The sequence below is a fragment of the Nicotiana tomentosiformis genome, chromosome 12 (genome assembly GCF_000390325.3).
Source record: "Nicotiana tomentosiformis chromosome 12, ASM39032v3, whole genome shotgun sequence".
NCBI classification, from domain to species: Eukaryota; Viridiplantae; Streptophyta; class Magnoliopsida; order Solanales; family Solanaceae; genus Nicotiana; species Nicotiana tomentosiformis.
Window position 1 is genome coordinate 130,947,410 of NC_090823.1, and position 26,858 is coordinate 130,974,267.

The window sequence follows — 26,858 nt, forward strand, 5'->3', positions numbered from 1 at the left end:
CTCGAATCAAAATTCACAATTTTATCGACCTTGGTGGAACCGGATACAAGTCTCCCAACATTTCAACAACAATAATAAGCATGGATAACAAGATTTAAGACTACAAATTTGCAAGAATGAAATTTTCACTCGCATGCTATGACTCGACCACAACGTATATATGCTAGTCACCTCAACTATACATCGTATTCAACAACAAAACACGTAGCAAATACTCACACAATACCTATTCCCTCAAGCCAAAGTTGGACACAACACTTACCTCAATTTCCCAAGCCACTCATTGCTCAAGTATCGCTTTCCCTTTAGAATTCACCTCCAACCCACTAATATCTAATCATAATTAGTTTAATATCATAAACTATCGCTAAAGGAATCAACTTTAATGCATAATTACAGTTTTCCTAAGTTTTCCCGACAAAAGTCAAAAACCGACCCCGGACCCGCTTGGTCAAAACCCGAGATTCGGACCAAAATCTATTTAACCATTCACCCCCGAGCCCGAATATATAATTATTTTTGGAATCCGACCTCAAATTGAGGTCTAAATCCCCAAATTTTTGAAATCCCTAGTTTCTACCCAAAATCCCTAATTCTACCATGAAAACCTTAGATTTTAGGTTGAAATTTTGTAAAATATAGTGAAAGATTGAAAGAAACCAGTTTAGAATAACTTGCCTATGATTTGGGGAAGAAATGGTCTTTGGAAAAATCGCCTCTTGTGTTTTAGGTCTTGAAAATTTGGGAAATCAATGAAAATTCCCGTCCAAAAGTCATTTTGATCAAATGTAGGTGTCGCAATTGCGACCTGAGCTTCGCAAATGCGAAGCTCGCAATTGCGAAGGAACAATCTCAATTGCGATACCCTTTATAATCCCGCTGCCTTCGCAAATACGAGGAAAGTGTCGCATTTGCGACCACTGAACCTCGCAAATGCTAGTAAATGTTCGCATTTGCGAACCTGCCCTTCCTAGACTCCCTTCGCAATTGCGAAGATAACCTCGCAAATGCGAGAACTGCTGGCCCTGACTTCTGATCGCAATTGTGGACCCTGCTATGTTCGCATTTGCGACTGCGAGATCAGAGGCCTGCAACAGGTTCAGTTATACCAGCAAAATTTCTTAAGTTCAAAACATCCCGTGGCCTCTCCGAAACTCACCCGAGCCCTCGGGCTCCAAACCAAACATGCACACAAGTCTAAAAACATCATACGAACTTGCTCGCGCGATCAAATCTCCAAAATAATACCTAAAACTACGAATTTAGCACCAAATCAAATGAAATTCTCAAGAACACTTTAAAATTTTTATTTTCTCAACTAGACGTCTGAATCGCGTCAAATCAACTTCGTTTCTCACCAAATTTCACAAACAAGTCTTAAATATCATAATGAACATGTGCCGGGCTCTGAAACCAGAATACGGACCCGGCACTAATAATGTCAAACAACAATCAATTCTTAAAAATAATTAATTTTTAAACTTTTAATTTTCATCAAAAATTCATACCTTGAGCTAGGGACCTCTGAATTCGATTCCGGGCATACGCTCAGGTCCCATAATTCAATACGGACCCACCGGGACCGTCAAAATACGGACCCGGGCCCGTTTACCAAAAATATTGACCGAAGTCAACTAAAATTAACTTTTTAAGGCATAAATTCTTATTTTCATTAGTTTTCAACATAAAAGCTTTTCGGAAACCTGTCCGGACTGCACACGTAAATCGAAGAAGGTAAAAATGAGATTTTTAAGGCTTAAGAGCGCAAATTCGAGTTCTAAAACATAAGATGACCTTTTGGGTCATCATAGTTGGGTGAGCACCTATTTAGGTTAATTCGATAAAGCCAAAAGAAAAATATGAAATAAGCGGTAATTTTTTTTATACCGTTTCTTTATTAATTTCTAATGATTATCTATATTTATTTAAAGTTTAGATAATGATTATCTATATCTAAAGATTAGAAGGTTTATATTTTAAAGTTACATAATCTAAATAACTTAGACCATAATTTGATTTGGATGAATTGCCACGTGGCTTCACCAAATTAAAATGACCCAACCTTTTTCTATGCCTGATTCATTTACCCTAAACCCGACCCAACTTCCAAACTTAAAACAAAACGTAAAAAAACCACCTTTCCTTTTCCTTTAGAAAATTTTACCTCATATAGCAAAGTTTTACGCCTTATTTATTATAAATAAAAACCCTTTTAAAATATTATTTTCTATAGTTACCTTTTAATTTTTATAGCAAAATATATATTTATGGTTACTTCCTACCGTTAAGTCGTTAAATATATTGTCTAATATTTTTCTCTCTCCTTCTTTTAGTTTTTTCTCTCCCAAAATCACCGTATAGTATCAAAATTCTCTCTCCATGATATCTCTCTCCTCTATCTCTCTCTCACAGCACCATTTTCTTCCCCATTCTATAGTCACGATTCTCCTTTTGTCATCTCCATTGTCTCTCTCAATCTTCAATATTCTTTGCTCCAAAAAGTTGTGGTGAGTGTTAAAGTTGTTAGCTTTTCGCTGGTAATGTGCTTCTTCTTTTTCTCTTTACTAATTATTTTTAAATATTCACCATTATTATGCTTTCACTAGAAAACTTGAAATTTTCTCTCCAATGGATGATTCAACAACTCAGAAGAGGGTTACCCGAGGTATACCCACCAAAGCACTCAATTTCGATGGGCCATCCTTCGATTTGCAAATCACTCAAGCGGAACATGTATTTGCAGGTTGAGCAGCAATAACTGTTGCATAAAGGATAACAAAAATGCACAATGACACACCGAAACAAGGCCAATTTGAGAAATATTCGAAAGAATCAACACTTCCTGATGCGGAAAAGAGAAGAAAACTTATGGATGATGCTTCAGGGGGTAAGGGAAAAGAGGTCGATATAGGAACTAGCTCAGAAACACCGAACAAAAAGGTAATTGTAGATGTATTTATATGTATTTGAGTCCGCATACATTGATTTTACCTTCTACAATAGTTTTCTCTTCTTATGTGTTGATGTATTTATATGTATTCAATAGTGCCTACACTGATTTTTACTTATTACATTGACTTTTGACTATTATATTTAGATGTATTTTAGTTCATTCAACAACTTTTTTAAATACATTAGTTGTTCTAGTTTTAGTTATATATTCCAATCAAGTGTTTTCATTTGTATTCTCAGGCCAACTGTATTCTGTTGTATTTAAAACAACAGTCATTGTCATAACTCACATTTTTTGTGGTAATTATCAACACATTATGTTTGTAAATCATGAATGAGTTATGTATTTCAAATAACTGTATTCATCTATATTTTCAAACATTTATTTTTATCTTTTTAATTTTTGTTGTATGCAGGAAATAAAACTCTTTGTTAAACACTTGCCTATTTTATCACCGCATATCAATTCCTACACTAACACACATATTTTATCATCGCATATCAGTTCCTACACTAACACATACATAGTCTCCGACCTAAAAGAAAAGCATACTCTAGAGCAGTACAAAATATTTGGTACTACTTGTTTTGGAAGTTTCCTCGATATGAAGCACTGTGAGGTTCAACATCAATTGTTCAGGTGCTTCATGGTTCTGCAGCTAGAAGAAAGTCATGATGATTCATTTTCAATATATGTGAATGATACAACATTATGCTTTTTAATCAGGGAGTTTACGGTAGTTACTGGTCTCAATTGTGTTAGTGACGCTGAAGATTTTCAGTTTAACACAAAGATGCCTAACAGGATTGTGGATATATACTTTGGCGGTGCAAAGAATGTCAAGAAGAAAGATTTGTTGAAATGCTTTGATGACAAGAATTGGGGTTATGACAACGATGGAGATGCCATTAAAATAGTTGTGTTGTATTTCATACATACTTTCATATTATCCACCGTGAAGAACTACATAACCATCCCAAGACTACATTTTGACTTGGTTGAGAGTGGGAGATATTCTAATTATCTATGGGGTAAGGATGCATTTCAGGACCTTATTAGATCTATTAGCAAGAAGATGGATTTTCAGAAGAAGTATTACAGGATAGCTGGGATGCCTCTCGCTATGCAAGTATGGTTCTACGAGTGTTGTTCAAAGGTTGACCCCAAAATTGCACTCCGAGTTGATAACCGGATTCCCAGAATACTCAATTGGAAATCCACTGTCAACCATCCAACTTATGCTTACTTGATGAACTGCATGTTCAACGACTAGGGGAACTTGGTAATTTACTATTATTTAATTGACTGCTATTTTAGTCAACATATATTTCTGTTAATAAAAATAGTGTTGAAATTAAAAATAAAATACAATTTAATACATCATACATCAATTTCCCTGTTTTTATAATTAACTGGAATACAGCAGAATACATAATACAGTATTAAGATTAAAAATTAAATATAGTTGCATATATCATACATCAATGCTTACTTTTCAAAATTAATTGGAATACAGTGGAATGCATAATATAGTTTACAGTTGCACAGTTAATTCAATGTTGTTAATTTTGTATACAATACAACTGAATACATTTATATAGATAATTTCCCATATACATAAAGAATATTACATTAGTAATCATACAACAAGTGTGATTTACATTGAGTGTATTTCTATTTTCAGATCAAATACAGCAACATTCAGCCAAACGCTAGAGAGCTTGCTGTTATTCAGGTTCCTCCGGATGGCGTTGATGTAGACAAAATTCTTATTCATACAAACAACAATGAAGATGATTCTGATGACTTTAGTCCTACACCGCATCTTTAGCCTAAGAAGAAACATGATGCAAGCGATGGTCTATCTTCATCACCACCTCACAAAAACGCAAACAACAGCTAATTGATCCCTCAACTACAGAGAGTCCAATTCCACATGTGTCCGTAATACCTCAAGCCAAGTTTCCTCCTACTTCTAAGATTGAAATCAAGGAAACTATATTGAGTGTTAAGAAGCCAACTGATTCTAAATCTGATGATTTGTCAACTTTGAGGTAGGACCTAAATTCATTCAAGGATTATATAAGTATTGTTAAAACATATTCAACTTTAAATTTTATGTATTAACTTTCATATATGTTTCTAACCCCTATCTAATTTTTTGTGTATTTACTAGGCGATGGGCGAGTTTATTTCTCTACGATCATTGATCAATAAAAATTTTAAAAAGCTTTCTGAACATGTTAAAGCCAATCAGAATACAGAAAGGGTATACCAAAGAAAGAAATATACTGGGAGACATGATGGTGGTATTCAAATACCAACCGAGGTCAACTTGCATGATAATCCCAAAGGCCAAGTACAACATGATATAACTGTTGGGGAGAATTCATAGGTTAACATTTTTTAACATCTTTAGTATATATGTAGTATAGTGATACATGTGTAATCATTGTATTTATATGTTGTTATAACTATATTCATAATTTTCAGAATATACTTATATACATGTGAATACAGTGTTATATCTGTATTCATGATTTTCTAAATACATATTGTAAAACAGCTTTTATTATTCTTCAGTTTAATCATGTATACAACAACATAAATGTTTCAGAATACACTTATATACATATAAATACATTGTTATATCTCTATTCATGATTTTCTAAATACATATTGTAAAACAGCTTTTACTATTCTTCAGTTTAATCATGTATACAACAACAAACATGATTTAGAATACACTCATAAACATGTGAATACATTGACAGAATACAAGTCTGTACACATACTATGAATTTGTGAAGAAATATTTTTAATCTAATCTGATAAATACAATTCTTTAAAATATATGCTATATTAATGTATTCTATTGGGTGTATGTTAAGGCTATGGAAAGGAAGCTGAATACAGACATTCATGTCGATGAACATCCACATGCTATTTTAACTGGAGACACATTAAATGAATCTATAGAGGATAATCATATTTGTGGTGAAGTAAGAAATGAGGGGCCTACTGCATCGGATGAGTCGTGCATCATACCACCTAAAACTGGCGAGGATGTATCCAGAGAAATACATGTATCACAATTTGAGTTGGCGGATGAGGACCTTCCAAGTCAAATTCCAGAGACTAGAATTGTGATACATCAACCAGCAAAACTTATTGATTCAACGCCTTTACCCTCTCATAGGACTCAACGTCCAAGTCGATGGAATTCTTCGCCTTACGAGTCAAACTTCGACTCTGTCGGTTAGTAAAGTTTTATACAAAAACTATGTTTTATAAAGTTATGATATATTTTTTCATGTTAACTATAATTAAATGTCGCTATTATTGACACCGATAAACTACAGGTACCTCAGTAAAGTTGACTCCCATATTTGACAAAAAATACCCCTTTGAAGATGATTTAATATCGGGGCCACATCATACTTTAGTCATTCAAGAATTCGAGAAATGGGTTCGTGATGGTCTGTTTGCTAAACATGATCAAAAATAAGTTTCTTTTTTCGATCTATAATGTATGGTTTTACCCTTTATAATGTGATTATAATATTTTTTTCAAATCCTTGTAGAATGGATAAGGAAGACCATTACAAGAAACACAAGTCAATACTGCCTATACCGTTGGATTTTTGAGTTCATGAAGTCACTTCAAAAAATTGATTTTACCTTCTATCACTATACGGTCAACTATGGAATAACGATGTAAGATATAACCCTTGTACATTCAATTTATTTATATATTTTATACATGGTTTGTCAAAATTTGTGTTTCACTGTTTTGTTCTTGTCATACAAATTCTAGATTCACCGTATTCACGTTTTTTTCATAGTGTATTCAGATGTATTATATATTAACAGAAATACAGTAAAAGATGACACTAGTATAGTACACTAGTATGCACTATATTCAGTGACTTTACTTTATCTCAAACTTCACTGTGTTTCAATGTTTTATCTAGCAATTTATTTTCAGCAGTATGTTAAGTTATTCCCAAAGTATTGCAGTATGTTTGTAATCAATAAATTAATTGTATTGAGTTCTAAATTCAGTTTCTTCAATATACAATACCTGCATATTTCTAGTTTCTTCAATGAAGTTTGTTTTCCTTATTTTTAATTCAATGTACTGACGCTATGTATTCAATTTTATATACAGCATATTGATGTCATATTTTACTACCTGAAAAAGAAGGGCAAGTACAACCAAACCACCATATTCAAATATACCACTGTTGATTGTATATTCAAGACAAGAATTGCTGAAATCTTCGACAAGTATAATGATACAGATAATTCAATGTACTGACGCTATGTATTCAATTTTATATATAGCATATTGATATCATATTTTACTACTGAGAAAGAAGGGCAAGTACAACCAAACCACCACATTCAAATATACCACAGTTGATTGTATATTCAAGACAAGAATTGCTGAAATCTTCGACAAGTATAATGATACAGATAATGATGCAAGTGTAGCCAATGAGGAAGATGTTATATTTGAATACATAAGGGGCTACAGATTGCTAGCTAATGTACCATGGCATACGGTTGACAATGTCTTAATACCAGTCAACTTGAAGGACAAACTTTATTGGATATTGGCAGTTGTCTCATTAAAGGAGAGATGTATCAACGTATATTACTCCTACCGATCAGTAGGTCATGATGCTTATTTGAGTTCTAAGATAGATAAGCTTGCTAAGCTTGTACCTCTGTACCTATCGATTAGTGATTTTTATAGAGATAAGCAAGGCATAGATTGGTCTCTTGAACCAGCATACAATGACAAGCCACAAACTGAGCCCTTTGATGTTGTTTTTATTTTGAATGTGCCTCAACAAAAAGCTGGGAGCATGTATGAATACAATCCTTTTTCTTATTCTTGTATCATTTATAATACTAAATATATGAATTATATTTAACTGTGTCAATCTACTTTTTCAGGGATTGTGGGTTGCATGTCGCGACATACGCAGAGTGTTTGAGCACTTATGGATTAGTTCCACAAACAACATTTGATGCCAATTTACTCCGTCAAAGATATGATGCCCTCATTTGGGACTATGCTATGCGGAAGATAGACGTTGATGCCATAAGCGACAATGAAGCACCCACAAAGATTGTTAGGCAAATCACAGATTTGGATATTTCTGTGAAGATAGTTTTAGAATAGTTTTCTGTAAAACGGACTTTTTTTAAGCTTATTACTGAATACATGATGGTTATACTCAACCTTTATTATTTTTTAAATACATGAATGTCTTTTTTTTCTTTGAGACGTTAATTAAGGAATACATATGTTGTTACACCCCATGTTTTCGTATATGGAAGTACACCATAAGTAAATTGATATAAGTTCGAGAATGAGATTATTTTAGGATTATAAGCATTATGCTATTCAGACAAGTTATGAGTAAATTCGTGAAGGTGAGAGGGTAAGCGGATCGAAGAAAATAAGTTTTGTCGAAATTTGTCAATTTGGGATAAAATACGGTCTGAGCTATAATACCCGGTATTTATGGACTAGTACCATAAAAGATACCACATGACCATAATAGTAAGGTGTATAAGGCGTGTTAAAAGTGAGTAGTATTTTAAATAATTTGAGATGATTCTTAATTATGTGAATAATTGGTTAATTATTAGTTAATGGGGGAATTAACTAGTTAATTATTAATTAGTAGTTGATTAACTAAAGTCTTTTGGATAAAGACCAAGCCAAAAACGTGGCAGCCCCATTCCAAGAGTTGTGACTCCTATATTAGGAATAAAAGGTGTCACACTTGAAGAACTAAGTGACACAAAACTAGACATGTGGGGTCCACCTAATAATTAAGGATAACTTTCCAAATTCAACATTTATCTTCAAATCTCTTAAGAAAAGAACACAATAACGTTCTTTCTAAGAGAGCTCAACCAAGCTTTTCATTTTCATGTAACATTATTCCTAAACTCTTAAGAAGAGTTTCAGCAAGATTTCCATTACACAACATTAATTCTAAATCTCTTGAGAAAGGGTTTCGACAAAGATGATTTTGCAATAGCAACGTTATTACTTTGAGCATTTCATACGGATTGTTCCCTATTTCGATCTCGCCGTTATGTGTTTCGTCGCAAAAGACGTGTGTTAGAGGGATTGTCAAGAGAATCGGCTCAGGTATGTTAAGATCCCTTCTTTCTTTTTGGCATGATCAATACGATACAAACGAAACAAGCAAATGCACAATTTTCATAAATGACTCTATTCATAGAAATATTAGGGGTGTCTATATTCTTGATTCCCCATGTGAATTATTATTATATCTTATGTTCATGGGTCTCAAAAAAATACGTATTTGATAAAATTTATCCGACATGCATATTATTTTTATGACATTCCGAGAAAGTCTTATTAACGTATTTCTTATGCATTTCATGCATTTATACATATACATTGACCCATGACCAGATAGCATTATATACACTTATATTATATGTATATGGAATAAGGGAAAAGGTTATGGCGTTATATACGTACCACCACCTGATCAGCTGGCATACGTTGATGATTTGCCCACAGTGGCCGAAATGATATGATGGGATGCCCTCAGAGGCTTGATGATGTTATGAACACATATACCTATGTATGGTATGACATTTATATGCATACGCATGACATTATAAAAATAAAATGATTCACAGAGCTATGCAGACGTACATGTCGAGTCTTTTACTCCATGTTTCTCTCATGTCTATTATTTACTAATTTTCATTCCTTACATACTCGGTACATTATTTGTACTGACGTCCCTTTTGCCTGGGGATGCTGTGTTTCATGCTCGCAGGTCTCGATAGACAGGTCGAGAGTCCTCCAAGTAGGCGATCAACTCAGCAGAAGATATTGGTGCACTCCATTTGCTCCGGAGTTGCTTGTTTGGTCAGTATGATTTAATGTGTATGGTTTGGTATGGCGGGGCTCTATCCCAATTTTTATGATAATTATGTGCTCTTAGAGGCTTGAAGACAAATGTCGTGTACATGAAAGATTGTATAGCCTTGTCGGCCTATGTTTTGAAATTATAAATGATCATGTTGGCCTATTAGGCCCGTATGTCATGCGTATATGATGAAGTAATAAGAAGTATACGTTATGTTGGTACTTAGTTGAGTAAGGTACCGGGTTCCTATCGCGGCCCATCGGTTTGGGTCGTGACAAAAGTGGTATCAGAGCAGTTCTGTCTTAGGGAGTCTACAAGCCGTATCTACTAGAGTCTTGGTTATGGGTGTGTTGTGCACCACACTTATAAGCAGGAGGCTACATGAGATTTAGGACTGTCACTCTTTCTTCTTACTCTAGATCGTGTGGTAGAGCTCAGTTGTAAGAACTCAATTTTTTAAACTCTATATTATTCATAATACAATGATGCCTATATCCAAAAAGACGGTTGGTAAGAGATATAACTGTGAAAGAGTTGAGTCAGAGGAACTCGATTTTTTTGTGATACTTATGATGAGTAAATGTGAGGTCTTCAGCCGATCATGTGTATACTTAGATGTGTAAAACTTCTTGATAAGAATCCCTAAGGCAAAAATGTCTATCCCCTCTTATGGTAAGAAGGAATAAGAGAATCGAAAGGTAGATACAAGTTTTAACAAGTAAAAGAGGCAAGATGAAGAAGGGTACGAGGCGCCCAATACTACAAAGATAGGCACTGGAAGATTTGAAGGGATAAATATTACCTTAGTCTAGCTCCTGTCCCTAGTGGAGAAAGAATGATAGGCAACCCAAAGAGCCAGTAGATGGAGCAAGGGGAGCTAAAAGCAAAAGAATGCCTTATTCGAGTTTTCAGAATAAAGTGATAGACATAAATGTTTGTGGGAAATAAGAAGAGAATTAATGAAGCATTATAAGTAAGATGTGATACATGGATGACAATGGTAGATCAAAAAGATGACAGTATTACAGAGTCTATAGTCAAGTGAAGAAAAGGATGAGAAGTGACAGGCCTTGAGACAACGAAAGAGTATAGGCCATAAAGTCATATCCTCAATAAGTTCGTGACTCCAACGCGACTACCAAAAGGAAAAGTTAGACCCCAGAGTAATAGAAATCAGTATGGGCTGATGAACAAGATAAACTAAACATGAATTAGAGATTGGATGATTTGATAATGGTCGACATCATGAGAATTTCAGATTTCAATCAGGCGATAATAGAATGGACAACAGGAGAAGATTCATAAGAAACTCAGAGAATGGTCATTCAGGAAAACGCTTCCCTAAAGCAAGCAATGTGAGCAAAGTTCATCTTAAGGGATGGTATGTTCCAGTTACACTAAGTGTCACCCTCGCGAGTAAGGAATTTTGTTATCCTTGGTACAGAAGGATTTCCGCGAGGCAAGTAAGGATCATAGATGATGTGAAACGATGCCAAAGATGAGAAGGTAAAACATCTATACGTAGATCATCGTAACACTAAATCTTAGTGCTCCCCTAAAGGGGGAAATATGGAGTGATGTGGCATTAAGTAAGAATTAAGCGGTTCTAGTAACTATGGAATGGTAAAAGAATGCGAAAAGAAATAAGAAAAGGAATGAGATTGCACTGATCCAAATCCTTTAGATATGCTACGATTCCAAAATATTATGCAAACACGATGTCAAGGAAAGGAAGTAAGGGTTCCTACCCGAGATGTTATTGATAAATAAGGAGCCAGTGCAAGATGTAAGTTAAGACAAAGGGAATAACCCAAGAGGGATTACGTGGAATACATATATGAAATTCCTTTAGATATGCTACGGTTCCAAAACATTATTTATCAACCCAAAAGGAATGAGATTGTACTAATCCAAATCCTTTAGATATGCTACGGTTCCAAAACATTATGCAAACACGATGTCAAGGAAAGGAAGTAAGGGTTCCTACCCGAGATGTTATTGATAAATAAGGAGACAATGCAAGATGTAAGTTAAGACAAAGGGAATAACCCAAGAGGGATTACGTGGAATACATATATGAAAATGGACCAACGAGCAATTAGTAGTTGATTCAGGAAGAGCCTAGTTATGGCTAAACAAGAGGAACACAGACAAATCAATCGATTGTGCAAGACGAACATATTAAACCCCAACATGGGAGATTCAGTCTCGCAAATATGACATTGTAATACTTGAGATATATTCAAATAGGAGTTGGGGTAGTTAAAGGTATCGTATGAGTATTACGAAAATAAAAGAGAATGCCACCGGGAAGACTTTCAAAATATTAGTTCAGAAGCAGCCCTACAAACATAAGGGCGTGGAGGTAAATAACTACGGATAATTATAGGCAAGGAAGGACATCAAAAGGTTCGTCGAGTATACGATGTAATAAGCTCGCAGCTTTACAAGAGTCAGAGGGTCCTCCCTAAGTACTACAATGAAAGACTAGCTCAGGGAGTAAGGAAGAAGGCTTCAACCTGAGCTCAGTGACTTAAAGAGAAAGTGATCTTATAACAACAGTTTCACAATAACGATGTATGCACTCCATAAGAAAGTGGCACCTACCGTGCCTAATGAACGGGAAAAAAAAATCAGAAGTGATATTCAAGATCACATGAGTTGTATGGAATTCAATATGTATTGTCACTAAGGTAAGCTAAGTATGCACGCAACAAGGGGTAGGAAGACCAGGAAAAGTAATTGCTTACATTTAAAGAAAGCTGAGAAGGAATGGAAAGAATCATTTGATTGATAATCCAGAGTTAGTTACGTTATGAACGCATGAGTTTAGAGTTTTTATACATGCAACATGTATGTTAACAATCATACAGACATAGAAGACTCTGGTAAAAGTTAAAGGAAGGAATTAAGCCCAGGGCATAGACAAAGGATTGAGTTGTTAGAAGATTGTATCATGGATATTCCATAACGCCCATGAAAGGCTAAAGTAATAACTAATAACAGGACCCGCAGATCGGAAGATAGCTTAAGCCTACATAAAGGTTGATCAGAAGGAAGAGGAAACCAAAGAGTTACGTCAACCAAGTAAATTAGGAATCTAATTATTGGACCCAAAAATTATAAAAATCATGATTGAGAACATTGCAAGATCACTCTTAATATCAGAGGTACAAGAGAGAAAGTACAACAATCATGTTCTATAACGGCCTACGATAAAGCCAGTTGAAAAAGTACCAGCCTCATAAGAAGTCAGTACGAAGCTTCCACCGAATTGTGTATGCACCAGAGGTGCAAGTATTATAATAAAGTTTCAAGTTGTGGATATAAATTATACATGTGTGGAAGGGAGGTCATGAAAGAGATAGAAGATGTGATGCGAGATTCTAAGGTATGTAAAGTGAAGGTGAACAACGTACGAGATACTCAAATGCAGAAGGTTGTGAATAGTCCATACTTCGGGCTAGAAGCGTAGGGATTCAATATCAAGGAATGATAGCGGCATCATCAGTGGCATATCTTCCAGCCTATGATTTCTAGGTACCGAGAGATCTAGCCAAGAGAGTAAAGAAGAGTTAGAGACGATGTGATGTCTCGCTTGATGTTCCAAAATAACATAAGAAAATCTATGGTGCAAACAAGTTGAAGGAAGGTTGCGAGTAATATAAATAGATATATATAGGTCGTAAGCTAATGTATAGTAAAGCGACAAGGTTTTATGACAGAAGTAAGGATAAGACGTGTGTTAGAGGGATTGTCAAGAGAATCGGCTCAGGTATGTTAAGGCCATCCCTTCTTTCTTTTGGCATGATCAATACGATACAAACGAAACGAGCAAATGCACAATTTTCATAAATGAATCTATTCATAGAAATATTAGGGGTGTCTATATTCTTGATTCCCCATGTGAATTATTATTATATCTTCTGTTCATGGGTCTCAGAAAAATACATATTTGATAAAATTTATCCGACGGGCATGTTATATTTATGACATTCCGAGAAAGTCTTATTAACGTATTTCTTATGCATTTCATGCATTTGTATATGTACATTGACCCATGACCTGATGGCGTTATATACGCGTATATTATATATATATATATATATATATATGGGATATGGGAAAAGGTTATGGCGTTATATACGCACCACTACCTGATCAGTTGGTATACGTTGATGATTTGTCCACAGTGGCCGAATTGATGTGATTGGATGCCCTCAGAGGCTTGATGATGTTATGAACATATATACCTATGCATGGTATGAAATTTACACACATATGCATGACATTATAAAAATAAAATGATTCACAGAGCTATGCAGACGTACATGTCGAGTCTTTTACTCCATGTTTCTCTCATGTCTATTATTTACTGATTTTCATTCCTTACATACTCGGTACATTATTTGTACTGACATCCCTTTTACCTAGGGACGCTGCGTTTCATGCCCGCAGGTCTCGATGGACAGGTCGAGAGTCCTCCGAGTAGGCGATCAACTCAGCAGAAGATATTGGTGCACTCCGTTGCTCCGGAGTTGCTTGTTTGGTCAGTATGATTTAGATGTATATGGTTTGGTATGGCGGGGCTCTGTCCAGACCTTTATGACAATTATGTGCTCTTAGAGGCTTGTAGACAAATGTCATGTACGTGAAAGATTGTACGGTCTTGTCGGCCTATGTTTTGAATTTATAAATGATCATGTTGGCCTATTAGGCCCGTATGTCACGTGTATATGATGAAGTAATAAGAAGGATACGTTACGTTGGTACTCGGTTGAGTAAGGTACCGGGTGCCCGTCGCGGCCCATCGGTTTGGGTCGTGACATATGTCACGACCCAAAATCCAACTAGCCGTGATGGCACCAAATCCAAGCCGCTAGGTAAGACAACTTTCAACTATCCAATTCCAATAACAATTATTAAAGCTGTTTAATTAAATAAAGATATTAATCTTATGCATTCCCCCAAGAACCGGTAGTATAAATTATGAGCTTCTAAGAATAGAATTTACAAAGCGGATATGAAGTAGATACATCTTCTATTTGAAAAGTAAATAAACAGAGTTTTTTTATAATCTAAAGGTGCCATGAACAAGAGGCAGCTACAATAGGAGCACACGTACATCTTCAGATCCAACTCCCAACGAACATAGCAACATCTGCACGCAATGTGCAGAAGTGTAGTATCAGTACAACCGACCCCATGCATTGAGTAAGTAACAAACATAGCCTTAGGTTGAAAGTAGTGACGAGCTTTTACCAAAGTCGGGTCCAAAACCAATAGCCCAAAACAATATCCAGAAAAAATCTCATAACAATAAAAATTGAGGCAATACGAAGAATAACTCAATAATAAAATGCTCAGTTCGTTCACAGTTCCGGAAAAATAAATATTTTCTTTTCAAGTATAATAGTAAAACTCAATTCATTTCACTAAAATCACCAAAATATGAGTAAGTCTGAAAACTGTGATTTTCCCAAAATCCTTTAAATAATAAATGAGATGTTTCATTTTCTTTCCAGATAACCCGTATAAAAAAAATACATCACTTTGCCCATCTGTCAACATATGTGAGAAATTATGAATGATGTGATACTGTACAGCATGAGAAAAATCCATCTTTATGCCTGTATGTCATGTGTGCATGTCAATGCGATGCAACTCAGTGATAAAATCATATGCATACTCTCAGAGTATCATTTCACTCAGTCCTCCCAGTCACTTAGTCCTCCCAATCGCTCAGCACTCGCACTCGGCACTCGCACTCAGTAGGTACCTGCGCTCACTAAGGGTGTGTACAGACTCCGAAGGGGCTCCTTCAGCCCAAGCGCTATAATCTACACGGACAACTCACATGTTGCACGGATAACTCACGTGCTATAATAATATCTGGATCCGCACGGACAACTCACGTGTTATAATAATATCCGAATCCGTGCGGACAACTCACTTGCTATAATAAAGCCAATCTGGCATGTTGCGGCGTGCAGTCCGATCCCATAATTAACCTCACAATCAGGCCCTCGGCCTCACTCAGTCATCATTCTCTCTGGTCTCTCTCTCATGGGCTCACAATGTCATGAAAATAGCTCGAAAATGATGATACGATGTATCAATAAATAACAACAGGGACTGAGATATGATATGTAATGACATGAATATGACTGAATATGAATTTTTAATATAAAACAAATAATTCACAGCAATATGACCTCTGTGGGTCCCAATAATACTGGCACATAGCCTCAACATGATTTTTAATATACTTTTCAGCTTAATTTCTTTAACACATATAACCGCATGGAAGATGCCAAGATTATTTAACTACAAAAATTTCACAGAAATAATTATGTCACAATTTCTATAGTGCACGCCCATACGCCTATCACCTAGCATGTGCGTTACCTCCTAACAATTTACAAAATACATATATTCAGGGTCCATACCCTCAGCTCCAAGATTAGAAGAGTTACTTACCTCGAACAAGCCGAATCCAATGTCGAGCAAGCTAAACAATGCTCCAGAAATTTTATTATGCGCGTAACAACTTCCGAACGACTCGAATCTAGTCACAATTAATTTGATTCAGTCCACACAATTTATAGGAATTACTTCCATATTAAAATACTAATATTTTTCATAAAATCCGAAATTACGCCCCAAAATTCACCCGTGGAGCCCACGTCTCGGAATCCGACGAAACTCACAAAATACGATAACCCATCCAATTACAAGTTCAACCATACTAATTTCACTCAAATCTCACTCCGAATCGTTATTCAAACTTGAAAATTTTGTTTTGTGACATTATAGAAATTTCCTTCTATTTCTCTTGAAGATTCGATAATCTTACACCAAAATTAAGATTAATTCATGAAATATAATCACAAGGGAATCAAGAACACTTACCCCAAGTTGTGTGAAAAACTTCCTCTCCAAAATCGCCCAAACCGAGCTCCAAAATCCGAAAATGGTGAAAAATAGGGAAACCCCGAACTTAAAGGGTTTTGTCCAGCACTTTCGCAGATACGGACAACAGGTCGCACCTGCGACCCTCGCTTTTGCAGAAGAAGGCGCGCATTTGCGAGGCTGGCCGGTTCTGCGATGGCCATGGTCACATCTGCGATTGCGCAGGTGCGTCCAAGCACCCGCATTTGCGGTCCTCACGCCCAGCTCCCTCCATGCTTCTGCGATGGCACTGCCGATTTTGCGGCTCCGCACCTGCGCCCAACACTCCGCAGATGCAGCCACACCAGAACCAGAAAACTTTCAGCCTTAGCCAAAACTTCCAAAATGCTCTGAACCTCGTCCGAAACTCACCCGAGCCCCTCGGAACCCTGTCCGAACATACCAACAAGTCCCATAACATAATACGGACCTGCTCGAAGTCTCAAATTACATCAAACAACGTCAAAATTACAAATCACACTCCAATTCAAGCCTAATAAACTTTGAAATTTCTAAATTCTACAAACAACGTCGAAACCTATCAAATCAAGCCCGATTGACCTCACATTTTGCACACAAGACACATTTCACATTATGGACCTATCCCAATTTTAAGAATCGGATTCCAAACCCGATATCAAAAAGTCAACCCCCCGGTCAAACTTCCCAAAAATTCAACTTTCAGCATTTCAAGCCTAATTCTACTACGTACCTCCAAATAATTTTCTGGACACGCTCCTAAGTCCAAAATCACCATACAGAGCTATTGGAATCATCAGAAGTCCATTCCGGGGTCGTTTACACATAAGTCAATATCCGATCACTATTTTAACTTAAGCTTTAAACCTTGGAACTAAGTGTTCCAATTCATTACAAAACCTCACCGGACCCGAACCAATTATCCCGACAATTCACACAATAACTGTAAAGTATAATTTGAGCAGTAAATTGAGAAATGAGGTTGTAATTCTCAAAACGACCGGTCGGGTCGTTACAACATAACAACCTTTATGTTATGCTATTAATTGATATATTATGTTATATTCAGTGTATTCACTTTATCTAAAGCTTCACTGTGTTTCAACAATAAATTTGTATCACAAGTCATGTATTCACTTTATGCATTGTATTTAGTTTTTCTCTGTTTTTAATATATTCACTGTATTCAATGTATTTCGTTGTATTCACTGTATTTCACTGTATTCATTGTACTTAGTGTTTTCTATTTTTTTTAATGTATTCATTGTATTTCACTGTATTCAATGTAATTCACTATATTCAAAGTCTGTACTTTATCTCAAGCTTCACTTTGTTTCACTGTTTTGTCCAGCAATATGTATTCAACAGTATGTATTTAATGTATTATAGAATGTATTCATATTTTTTTCAATTAATACAAGTTATATATTCAGATGTATATATGTATTCAGATGTATAAGCAATATGTATTTAATGTATTGCACTATACATGTCCTGCTATACCTCACACTTGTATATAAATCAATTTGTAAAGATACCACGAAAAATAATATCGTTCAATTTAATAATATGAACTTAAAAAAATCATCCCGTAAGAATCCAATACACTAATAAATCAATATGTAATTGAACAAATCTATGACATATCGTTATTGCAGTAATTAAAATTAGAACATGAACTAATTCCTACGTGGAGCATTTCTACAATTACGCTTATTATGTCCTCCCTACCCACATATACTACACGAATGTTGATTTTTCTTCTGAAATAATTTACTTAACGGCTTATCGCGCTTCTTCTTTGGCCTTCCAGGAGGTCTTTTCCATTTGAGTGGTAAGACAACTTCCTCTGATATATGTGCTGGTATATTCCATTCACTTCGGTCAGGCAGTGGATATACGGGCACCTCGTATAACATTACAACATACTTTGGTTTGTAATAGTCCGAGCAATAATCTTTCGGCATTAGAGATTGCTTTTCAAGACATCCCAAGTATGTGGGCATGGTAATTTGTCAACTTGGAACCGCCCACAATTGTATTTTTTTCTCTAGGAGGCAAACGATGCAATATCTTCCTTCATCATTCACCATATGTAAGTGTTCAGTCGATGGTACAACCTACATTAAACAAAGAAATATAAGCTGTGGACTTTTGTAAAAGTCATGTATCTATCAAAGACCAAACGTATTAAATACAGTATATATGTATACAATAAAAAAACATTTAAAATACACTAAATGTCAACAAATATTAATCTGACAGAATATTAAATTTAATACACGTATGTATGAAATACAATGACATACAATATACATGTATACAATGAAAATATATTTAAAATACACTAAATAAAAACACTATTTTAACAGACAGAAAAAGTGAATACATTTATTTGTGAAATACAGTAAAATACTGTCAGTACAAAAATAAAACCATTGAATACAACTAATGAAATACAATTGTAGTAACATGTATTATCAACATATAATAAGCAGTTTTTACAACCGTTTCATAAAATAGAATACTTGCACAAGTGCTATTATAATAAAAGCATGCAGTATGTTAATAGTAAAGATTGTATCAGGCATAAATACATGATATATCAGGCATAAATACATGATGCGAGGACTTGTAGCAAAAACAAACTTACAGTCATGCGTGTAGACAATGCCTCATTCAAAGTAAGGATCTCCTGGTATTTTTTTCTCAAGCGTTGTGTACGTGTGTGAAGCTTCTTTCCGATTGCTGCAATTCCAACGTCCAAACATCTTCCTAACTTTTTATAGCAAGTCGTATATTGGCAATTCTCTTGCTGATACAAGTGCGGAATTGATTGACTCAGCAATATTTGACGTCATAGTCCATCCCCGGTTAACGGGTACATACAACCTAGCCCACTTTTTATATCCAGCTAATTTCAAGTATTCTTTCACCTGAATATCTACCTTCTCCATCTTTTCCATTAGACTATCAAATTCATCCTGAGTGTATGTTTTTGCCATCGAGAAGTATACCTCGCTCAACTTTGCATGACTCTTTTTGAATTTCTTATATACGTTGTTCCATAGATGCCATATACAAGCAAAATGGGGTACCGTATGATACACTCTCGATACAGATTTGATGATACTCTCATTCCTATCTGAAACGATGTACATATTTTCCCGCTCACCATAAGCTACCTTGAATTGCTTAAAGAACCACAACCAAGCAGCATCGTTCTCTGAATCAATAACACCATATGCCAGTGGCAATATATGTCATGTAAATATAATTGTATATATATATAAAAAAAAAGAATTTCATTCAAGTTGTATTGAGAAGTCAAATTATAATATTTTATGTTAATCTGTATATATTTTTTTTAACTAATTCACCTGCACCATTCAACGTGCTAGCCGAGACGAATGTCTCTATGTATGCCGATTTTAGGTGGCTGCCATCCACAACCACGATGGGTCTACAGTAATCGAACCCCTTTATAAAAGCATACAACGATATATACAAATACATTAACTCATTTTTCTGTGATTTTACCATTTTATTATGCGAACTAGGATATGTCATATCCAGTGTATACAAGTACCCTGATAATTAATTGTATGAATCAACTGGTTCACCTCTCAAAAAATTCACTGCCTTTTCTTTAGCATGCCACACCAACATGTAACTAACATCTACACCAAAGTCTGATTTCACATCATCAATTATATCCTTTGGCGTGTATTTCCTCTTATGATTAATAAACTTAGACCTAATCATACCACCAATCAACCTACTAGTTGCTTGACATTGCTCATACACCTTATCCTTCAACGGACATGTATGCTTATCATTGAACTCCCTCACTTTGAACATTTGTGATTTGTTAATACTAGAAGACTTAAATCTCCATTCACAATCCTCTGAAATACATAATAATATATAGCTGCAAATACATTTGTGTTATACATACGATTGGTTATATATGGATATAAAATATAAATAGATCCTACAACTGATTTGGCTACATACACACAACATTTTCATTTGCCAATAAATTTTTGTATATAAAAACATACAACAAAATACAATGTATGCTTATTAAATATACTATAATTATTTTTTGAATACATTGCATAAAAAAATATATAAACATACATTAATATAAATAGTTAAGTTCTCATATAAATGTTTCAAAACACTCAATTACAAAAATACTGATACAGAAACATAACATGAAAGAAAGCATATATTATGAATACAAGATTATATATGCTGTATTTTTTAAAATTCTACCATGAATACATTATACAACTAGAGAATACATATCCATACAGTTGAATACAACATATTGGTAAAGAGGTTGAAAGTAAAAACACTCGAACCTGATAGCATTAGACCTATCAACCCGGAATTGAAACCTTTCAGCAATTGCATATTGCTCCATCACCGCCTTCAATGTGGCCTTATCCTTATATACTTGTCCAGCCATGATCTCTCTTTGATTAGTTTTTGAAATAATCAAATCCCTTTCCGGTTCGAAAACCTCAATTGGTTCACCTGAGTTTACTAACTCAAGAGCAAGTGTATTAAATTTATTCACCCCATCTATTTCGTCTAGTTGCACTAGGTTGCGTTGAATTAAGCTTTCTCCGGCTACAATTTTTTTACCCATTGTTGTTATACACAATGGATACATCCCGAATTCTTTGTTCTCCTTTTTCAACTATACATACACCCTGTAACCCATGTCGTTGTGTATTTTCATTGGCGTGCAATTTTCTTCCACTTTGTATTCAATTTTAATTGACTTTGAGCTCAAATCTATGGCAAGTTGCTTCGAAATTGAAGCAACCAAATCATTGTACAACGCATACTCCTTTATCAGTATCCCATCAATCGAATAATCGACATAGCTATTCTCAATGTTCCATTTGCCAGAATGACGCAGTAGCACGGTTAAACTTGCCTTCTGAAAAATCGAATTTCAGTCTATTTCTGTAGATACTTGTATGAATTCCTAGCAGAACCTCGTACAATATCAACGCGATAAAAATTCCTCGAACGATACGACGAAAAAAAAGATGGACTGAATCTCTGAAGATTGCTCTGTTTTTTGGGTGTTTTTCGTCTGAGAAATGTTTTCATTAACTGGATTAATAATTTTGCGTGTTATAATTGAGTTTGTTGAGTTATATTAGGAGTTTATCACGTTAATTGATTCACTTTTCGTTTTTAAACAGCTGGAGAGGCCTATTTTTATGCAGATTGTCGTTACTGTATTCTTGAATACATCTCGCGAATACATATGAATACAACGGATGATAGCTGGACTGTCCTATTTTTTCGCCGAGTTTTGCTACTGTATTCATGAATACAGTAGCTTGAATACATCGAATACATTCCATAACAACTGAAAAGATAGCTATAGGAAGTAATTAAGTAAATGATAGTTATAACAAGTTAATAGTTATTAAACAATAGTGATTTCTGAAAATTTCTTTTTCCTTTGTATCAGAAAGAAAGGCTCATGTCTGCTGCTTAGGGTTTCAACTACAAAGGTAAGAAATTTACTTGATACAATCTTTGTTTAAGTTTTAAGTAGTTCTGAAACTGTATAATTTCTGTTAGGGATTCAGCTAAATTTTTTATGAATTTCAGATTCTAAGGTTTTGGGTGCTGGATCAAATCTAAAAATTTCTTTATTTATATGTGTTTTATGCTGGTTGGCGTACTGTTTTAGTTTATATTTTATTTGCATGTGTAATTTTATGTGGTTTATGGTTGTATTGGGTTTTGGGTGCCGAATTGTTTATGGGAAATAGATTACTACTGTTTTTGTTGGTTCTATGTATGGAAATGTGGTCCATTTTTATTTTTATAACTGTTATTTTCTCCGGTTCATAATAAGTAATTTTTTTTAGATGTTTTCATATAAATTAAGAAATTCACTTTTTAAGATTAATTAACAATGAAATTAATCATATTAATATTTATTATATCTTCACGTAAACATCCCTAACACGTACTCTAACATTATTTACTTCAAGGGTAATGTAAGAAAAAAATAATTAATTCATTCTGAAAATCTAGAAAAATCGCTTATTTTAGACAAAAACAAAAAGGCCAAAAAATCACTTATTATGAACCGGAGGGAGTAAATTGTAACTATAGGTCCCTTTTCATAGTTTTAATTTTTTTCATAGTATAATAGGGACTATGTTAGATACAACAATACAACAATAACAACCCAGTATAATTTCACTGGTGGGGTCTGAGGAGGATAGTGTGTACGCAGACCTTACCCCTACCATGGGGTAGAGAGACTGTTTCCGATAGACCCTCGGCTTCATCCCTCCAATAACTCCCCCCATCTTGCTCTTAGGATGACTCGAACTCACAACATCTTGGTTGGAAGTGGAATGTGCTTATCACTAGAGCAATTCACTCATACCACTAACCACTAGGACTATGTTAGATAATTGAAGAGAAAAGAAAAGAGAGAGTGTGTCCCGTTGCCAACTCACTCTTTATTCTCCCATCTCCGTGAAATCGAATTAGAGGAGGAGATAGTGAATTTTTTACTCCTACCCATTTGTTTTCATTAATGAATTTACTCTCATTTAATGAATTACTTCCTAAGTCAAGATGGTGAAATTTTATTCTCATACCCATTTCATTTTATTTCCAAAATCAACATATTCTTGCTTAAATTGTTACTTTTCTTATTGTGATGGTGTGGCAATTTGCATAACCTAATTAAAAGATGAAGAAAAAGTTACAAGAAAGTCCTATTTGATTCAAACATTTAAGTTGCTTAGAAGAAATGCTCAATGTATAAGTGATATATCCAATTCAAAATATTCTGACGCAAGACCCATTTGGGAGATTCTGATGAAAGGCCCATTTGCGAGCTCATGAAAACAAGCTGTAAATCATGTTTTTCCTAAGAGGAAACCTTATTTTTGGATAAAATTTTGACTTGCTACCTGCCCTCCCCCATTTGAATTTTCTAGAAATGAAGTTTTGCCTTGTCCCGCCCCGTCCGCCCCGCCCCGCCCCATTTAGATGCTCCCCTGCCCTGCCCCATAAAGGTTTTGTCCTGTCCCGCCCCATTTAGATGCTCCCCTGCCCTGCCCCATTTAGGTTTTGTCCTGCCCCGCCCCATTGGCCATCCCTACGGTTCTTCTTACGGGTAATCACAGCTTTCTCGTTCTTCACTCTCCTTTCTCTTTCTAAATCTGCTAAAAAACAAGGCCTTTTCCCATTTTCAATCTCTATCTACACTCATAAAAAGCAACCGATTAAACTATAAACTTTAATGGGTTTGCTAGTGTTGCCAAGTAAGCAATGTTAAGTCCGGATGTTGCTTATCAAGCATCATTCTAGCAGTTATTTGAAGGGAACGGCAATCTTTTTTGCTGTCCAGTAATATTGTTTTATAGTTTGCTGGTGTTTTATTTTACATAGTGATGTTCTAAAATTGATCAATGGTTCTTTAGCTTTTAGATGGTCTTACACTGTTTCTGTTTGATTGGAGTGCTACCTCAACCTGTGAATTGAGCATCAATTTATCTAGTTATACATCAAGATATAGAGATGATAATAAATAGGAGGAAGTTAAAGGAAAACCTTACTCACATAAGAGGCTGAAATAACCAAAAAAAAAAGAAAAATCTTTGCTTCTGCCACTGTATTGCACACAGCTTTGTGACCAAGAATTGAATCTATCGACACTTGCCACACTTTATTTATTCCATTTTTTAATTGCTAAATGGATAGATACGCATAAGTAGAGTAGATGTTGGTTATGACATTTGCTGGTGATTGATGAAGTTGCAAGGTTTTTGTTATATTGCAGAAAAGAGAGAAAATCTTGCACTAGTACAATATGAGTAGTCATTTGGTGCATTGCAGTGTTTTAAAAGCGCAAAGAAGCGATAAGGTCAATGGGGCTTAAAGCGAAAAACGAAAAATGAAGCGCACTACTTACGGAAATTAAAAAATGCCACATATATATGAAAGTATTACTATACTAATCAAATTTTGGCATTCAATTTATTAATCAGACTCTTCAAAGTTGAGGTTTAAAGAACCGTTTCTCATAGGGACACTTTGAACATCACCTTTTGAAGCGCACATTTATGTGAAGCACATGGCCTCGCCTCACCTTGCATCACCGCTTTAAGCGACAAAGCGTTTATATGTAATTTACTGTGTTCGTAATTAAGAGTGCTACGTTACTATCTTCTAGCATATGTTGTAACTCAACATGCTCTTTTCTGCTCAGGAAGTATAACTTACATTGTCCTATAATTCTTAATTCTTACGTCAACATCTCTCCCTAAAATTTTAGATAGATTATCAGCAAATAATCATGTTCCTCGAAACAAGGTAATTATTTATGTTTTGCATTTGTGTTAGTTGCATTAACGAACATCAATAGTTTCAAGTTCATAATTTATTGTTGTTGTCTATATTAAGAAGCAGAAAAGAATGAGCAACATCAAAAAACGATTCAATGGTTGAGGGGCAGATTATACCACAAAGTTGTAGTTAAGGGAAAACTCCTGACATCCCTGAACTGGGACAATATTACTCGTCGGCACAATAGTCATAATGAGCATGAAGTTACTTTAAAGAAACTCTTAAGAATCTACGCCAAAATTGAACAGGATGTGCTTCTCTTCTCAAGCCTTTTGAAGATCAAATGTTTTAATTGGGATTGTGATACAAGCATTGTCAATTGTAGCGATGTCACATGGCAGTCTAACCGTCATGTAACTTAGTTTTATAATATTTTTAGGGTTAAGCTTTTACTCTATGCATTTTTCTAATTTGTTTTCTTTCACAGGTCCCTTGGGGTAATAGAAAATTTCTAAATAAAGGGCCCGAATATTATAACATTTGGAAAGAGATATTTGCAGTTGAAATTGCCGAGGCTAACATGGGTCCTCCTATGCTGAAAGGACCAAATGGTGCAAGTTGTGTGTGTTTAAGTTGCCAGGCTACACGTTCAACGTCAACTTCAAATGGTGGGATGTCGTATGTTAATTAATAGTCTTGGGAGGAGGCAGAGGAAGATGAAGGATGCATTTGTTGCAAGTCCTTTGTGTACCTTATGAAGAAGCATAATGTGCCTTCGAAATTTTTCCCTGTGGTTAGTATAAGAACAAGAGAAACACAAAAAGCTGATATGTTTATTGAATCAAAGCAACCTTTAAATACAAGAGTGAAAAATCAATTCCCTAAACTAACTCCTCTGGAAGAGGAGGACTAAACTACTTGCTAAACAAACTCCTTGAATAAGGAGATTTATTTTGAGAAAATAAAGGACTAACAAAATCCTAACTACTAGCTAAAGAATGGGTCAAAGCAGTAAAGTAGCTGGTGGTTAACTTATGCTCTAATACACTCCCCTCAAGTTAGGCAGTGTGTAACTATGCCTAGCTTGAATAAGTGTCTGTCAAAGGCTAGCTTTGGTAGTGCTTTGGTGAGAGTATCCGCGAGCTGATCTGCAGTATGAATATGAACAATGCGACCTTGATTCTGTTGGACTTGCTTTCGAACAAAGTGAAAGTCCACTGCAATATGATTCATGCGGCTATGGAAGACTGGATTTTCGCACAAATAAGTTGCACCAACATTGTCATAGTAAATGGTTGGTGCTTGTGGAAGTGAAACATGTAGTTCATTTAGCAGATTCGTCACCCAATTTGTTTCAGCAAGTGCACTTGCAACCGCTCGATACTCTGCTTCGGTTGATGAGCGAGCAACTGTTCTTTGTTTCTTGGATGACCAGATCACAGGATTTTGGCCAAAAAACAGCATGTAGCCAGTAGTGGAGGCTCGATCACTCGCATCTCCTGCCCAATCCGCATCAGAATATATGTGTAGCTTGAAATCATTATCTCTTTGAATGTGAAGACCAAACTGAATTGTTCCTTGAAGATACCTGAGTACTCGTTTGAGTGCTTTCCAGCGTACTTTAGATGGGGAGTGCATAAATTGAGACAATTTGTTCACAGAGAAACTTATGTCTGGACGAGTAA

General features: G+C 35.3%; 1 protein-coding gene across 1 annotated transcript; it reads right to left on the reverse strand.

Moving 5' to 3' along the window:
- Positions 1–19,604: 19,604 nt before the first annotated feature.
- LOC138903407 (uncharacterized) lies at positions 19,605–21,481 on the reverse strand. Its single transcript, XM_070191381.1, has 3 exons — positions 21,192–21,481; positions 20,445–20,752; positions 19,605–20,047 (listed from the first exon to the last, which is right to left on the reverse strand). Exons 1-3 carry the CDS (start codon positions 21,479–21,481, stop codon positions 19,605–19,607), a joined length of 1,041 nt encoding a protein of 346 aa, XP_070047482.1.
- Positions 21,482–26,858: the final 5,377 nt, after the last annotated feature.

Bases quoted from the DNA above. Each gene is read 5' to 3' on its own strand.
- LOC138903407 (XM_070191381.1), bottom strand. From the start codon at position 21,481: ATGGGTAAAAAAATTGTAGCCGGAGAAAGCTTAATTCAACGCAACCTA. The intron at 20,753-21,191 runs GTTCGAGTGTTT...ATGTATTTGCAG, and splicing joins GATAGGTCTAATGCTATCAG to CTATATATTATTATGTATTT. The intron at 20,048-20,444 runs GTGAACCAGTTG...TTATTGATTCAG, and splicing joins GGCAGTGAATTTTTTGAGAG to AGAACGATGCTGCTTGGTTG.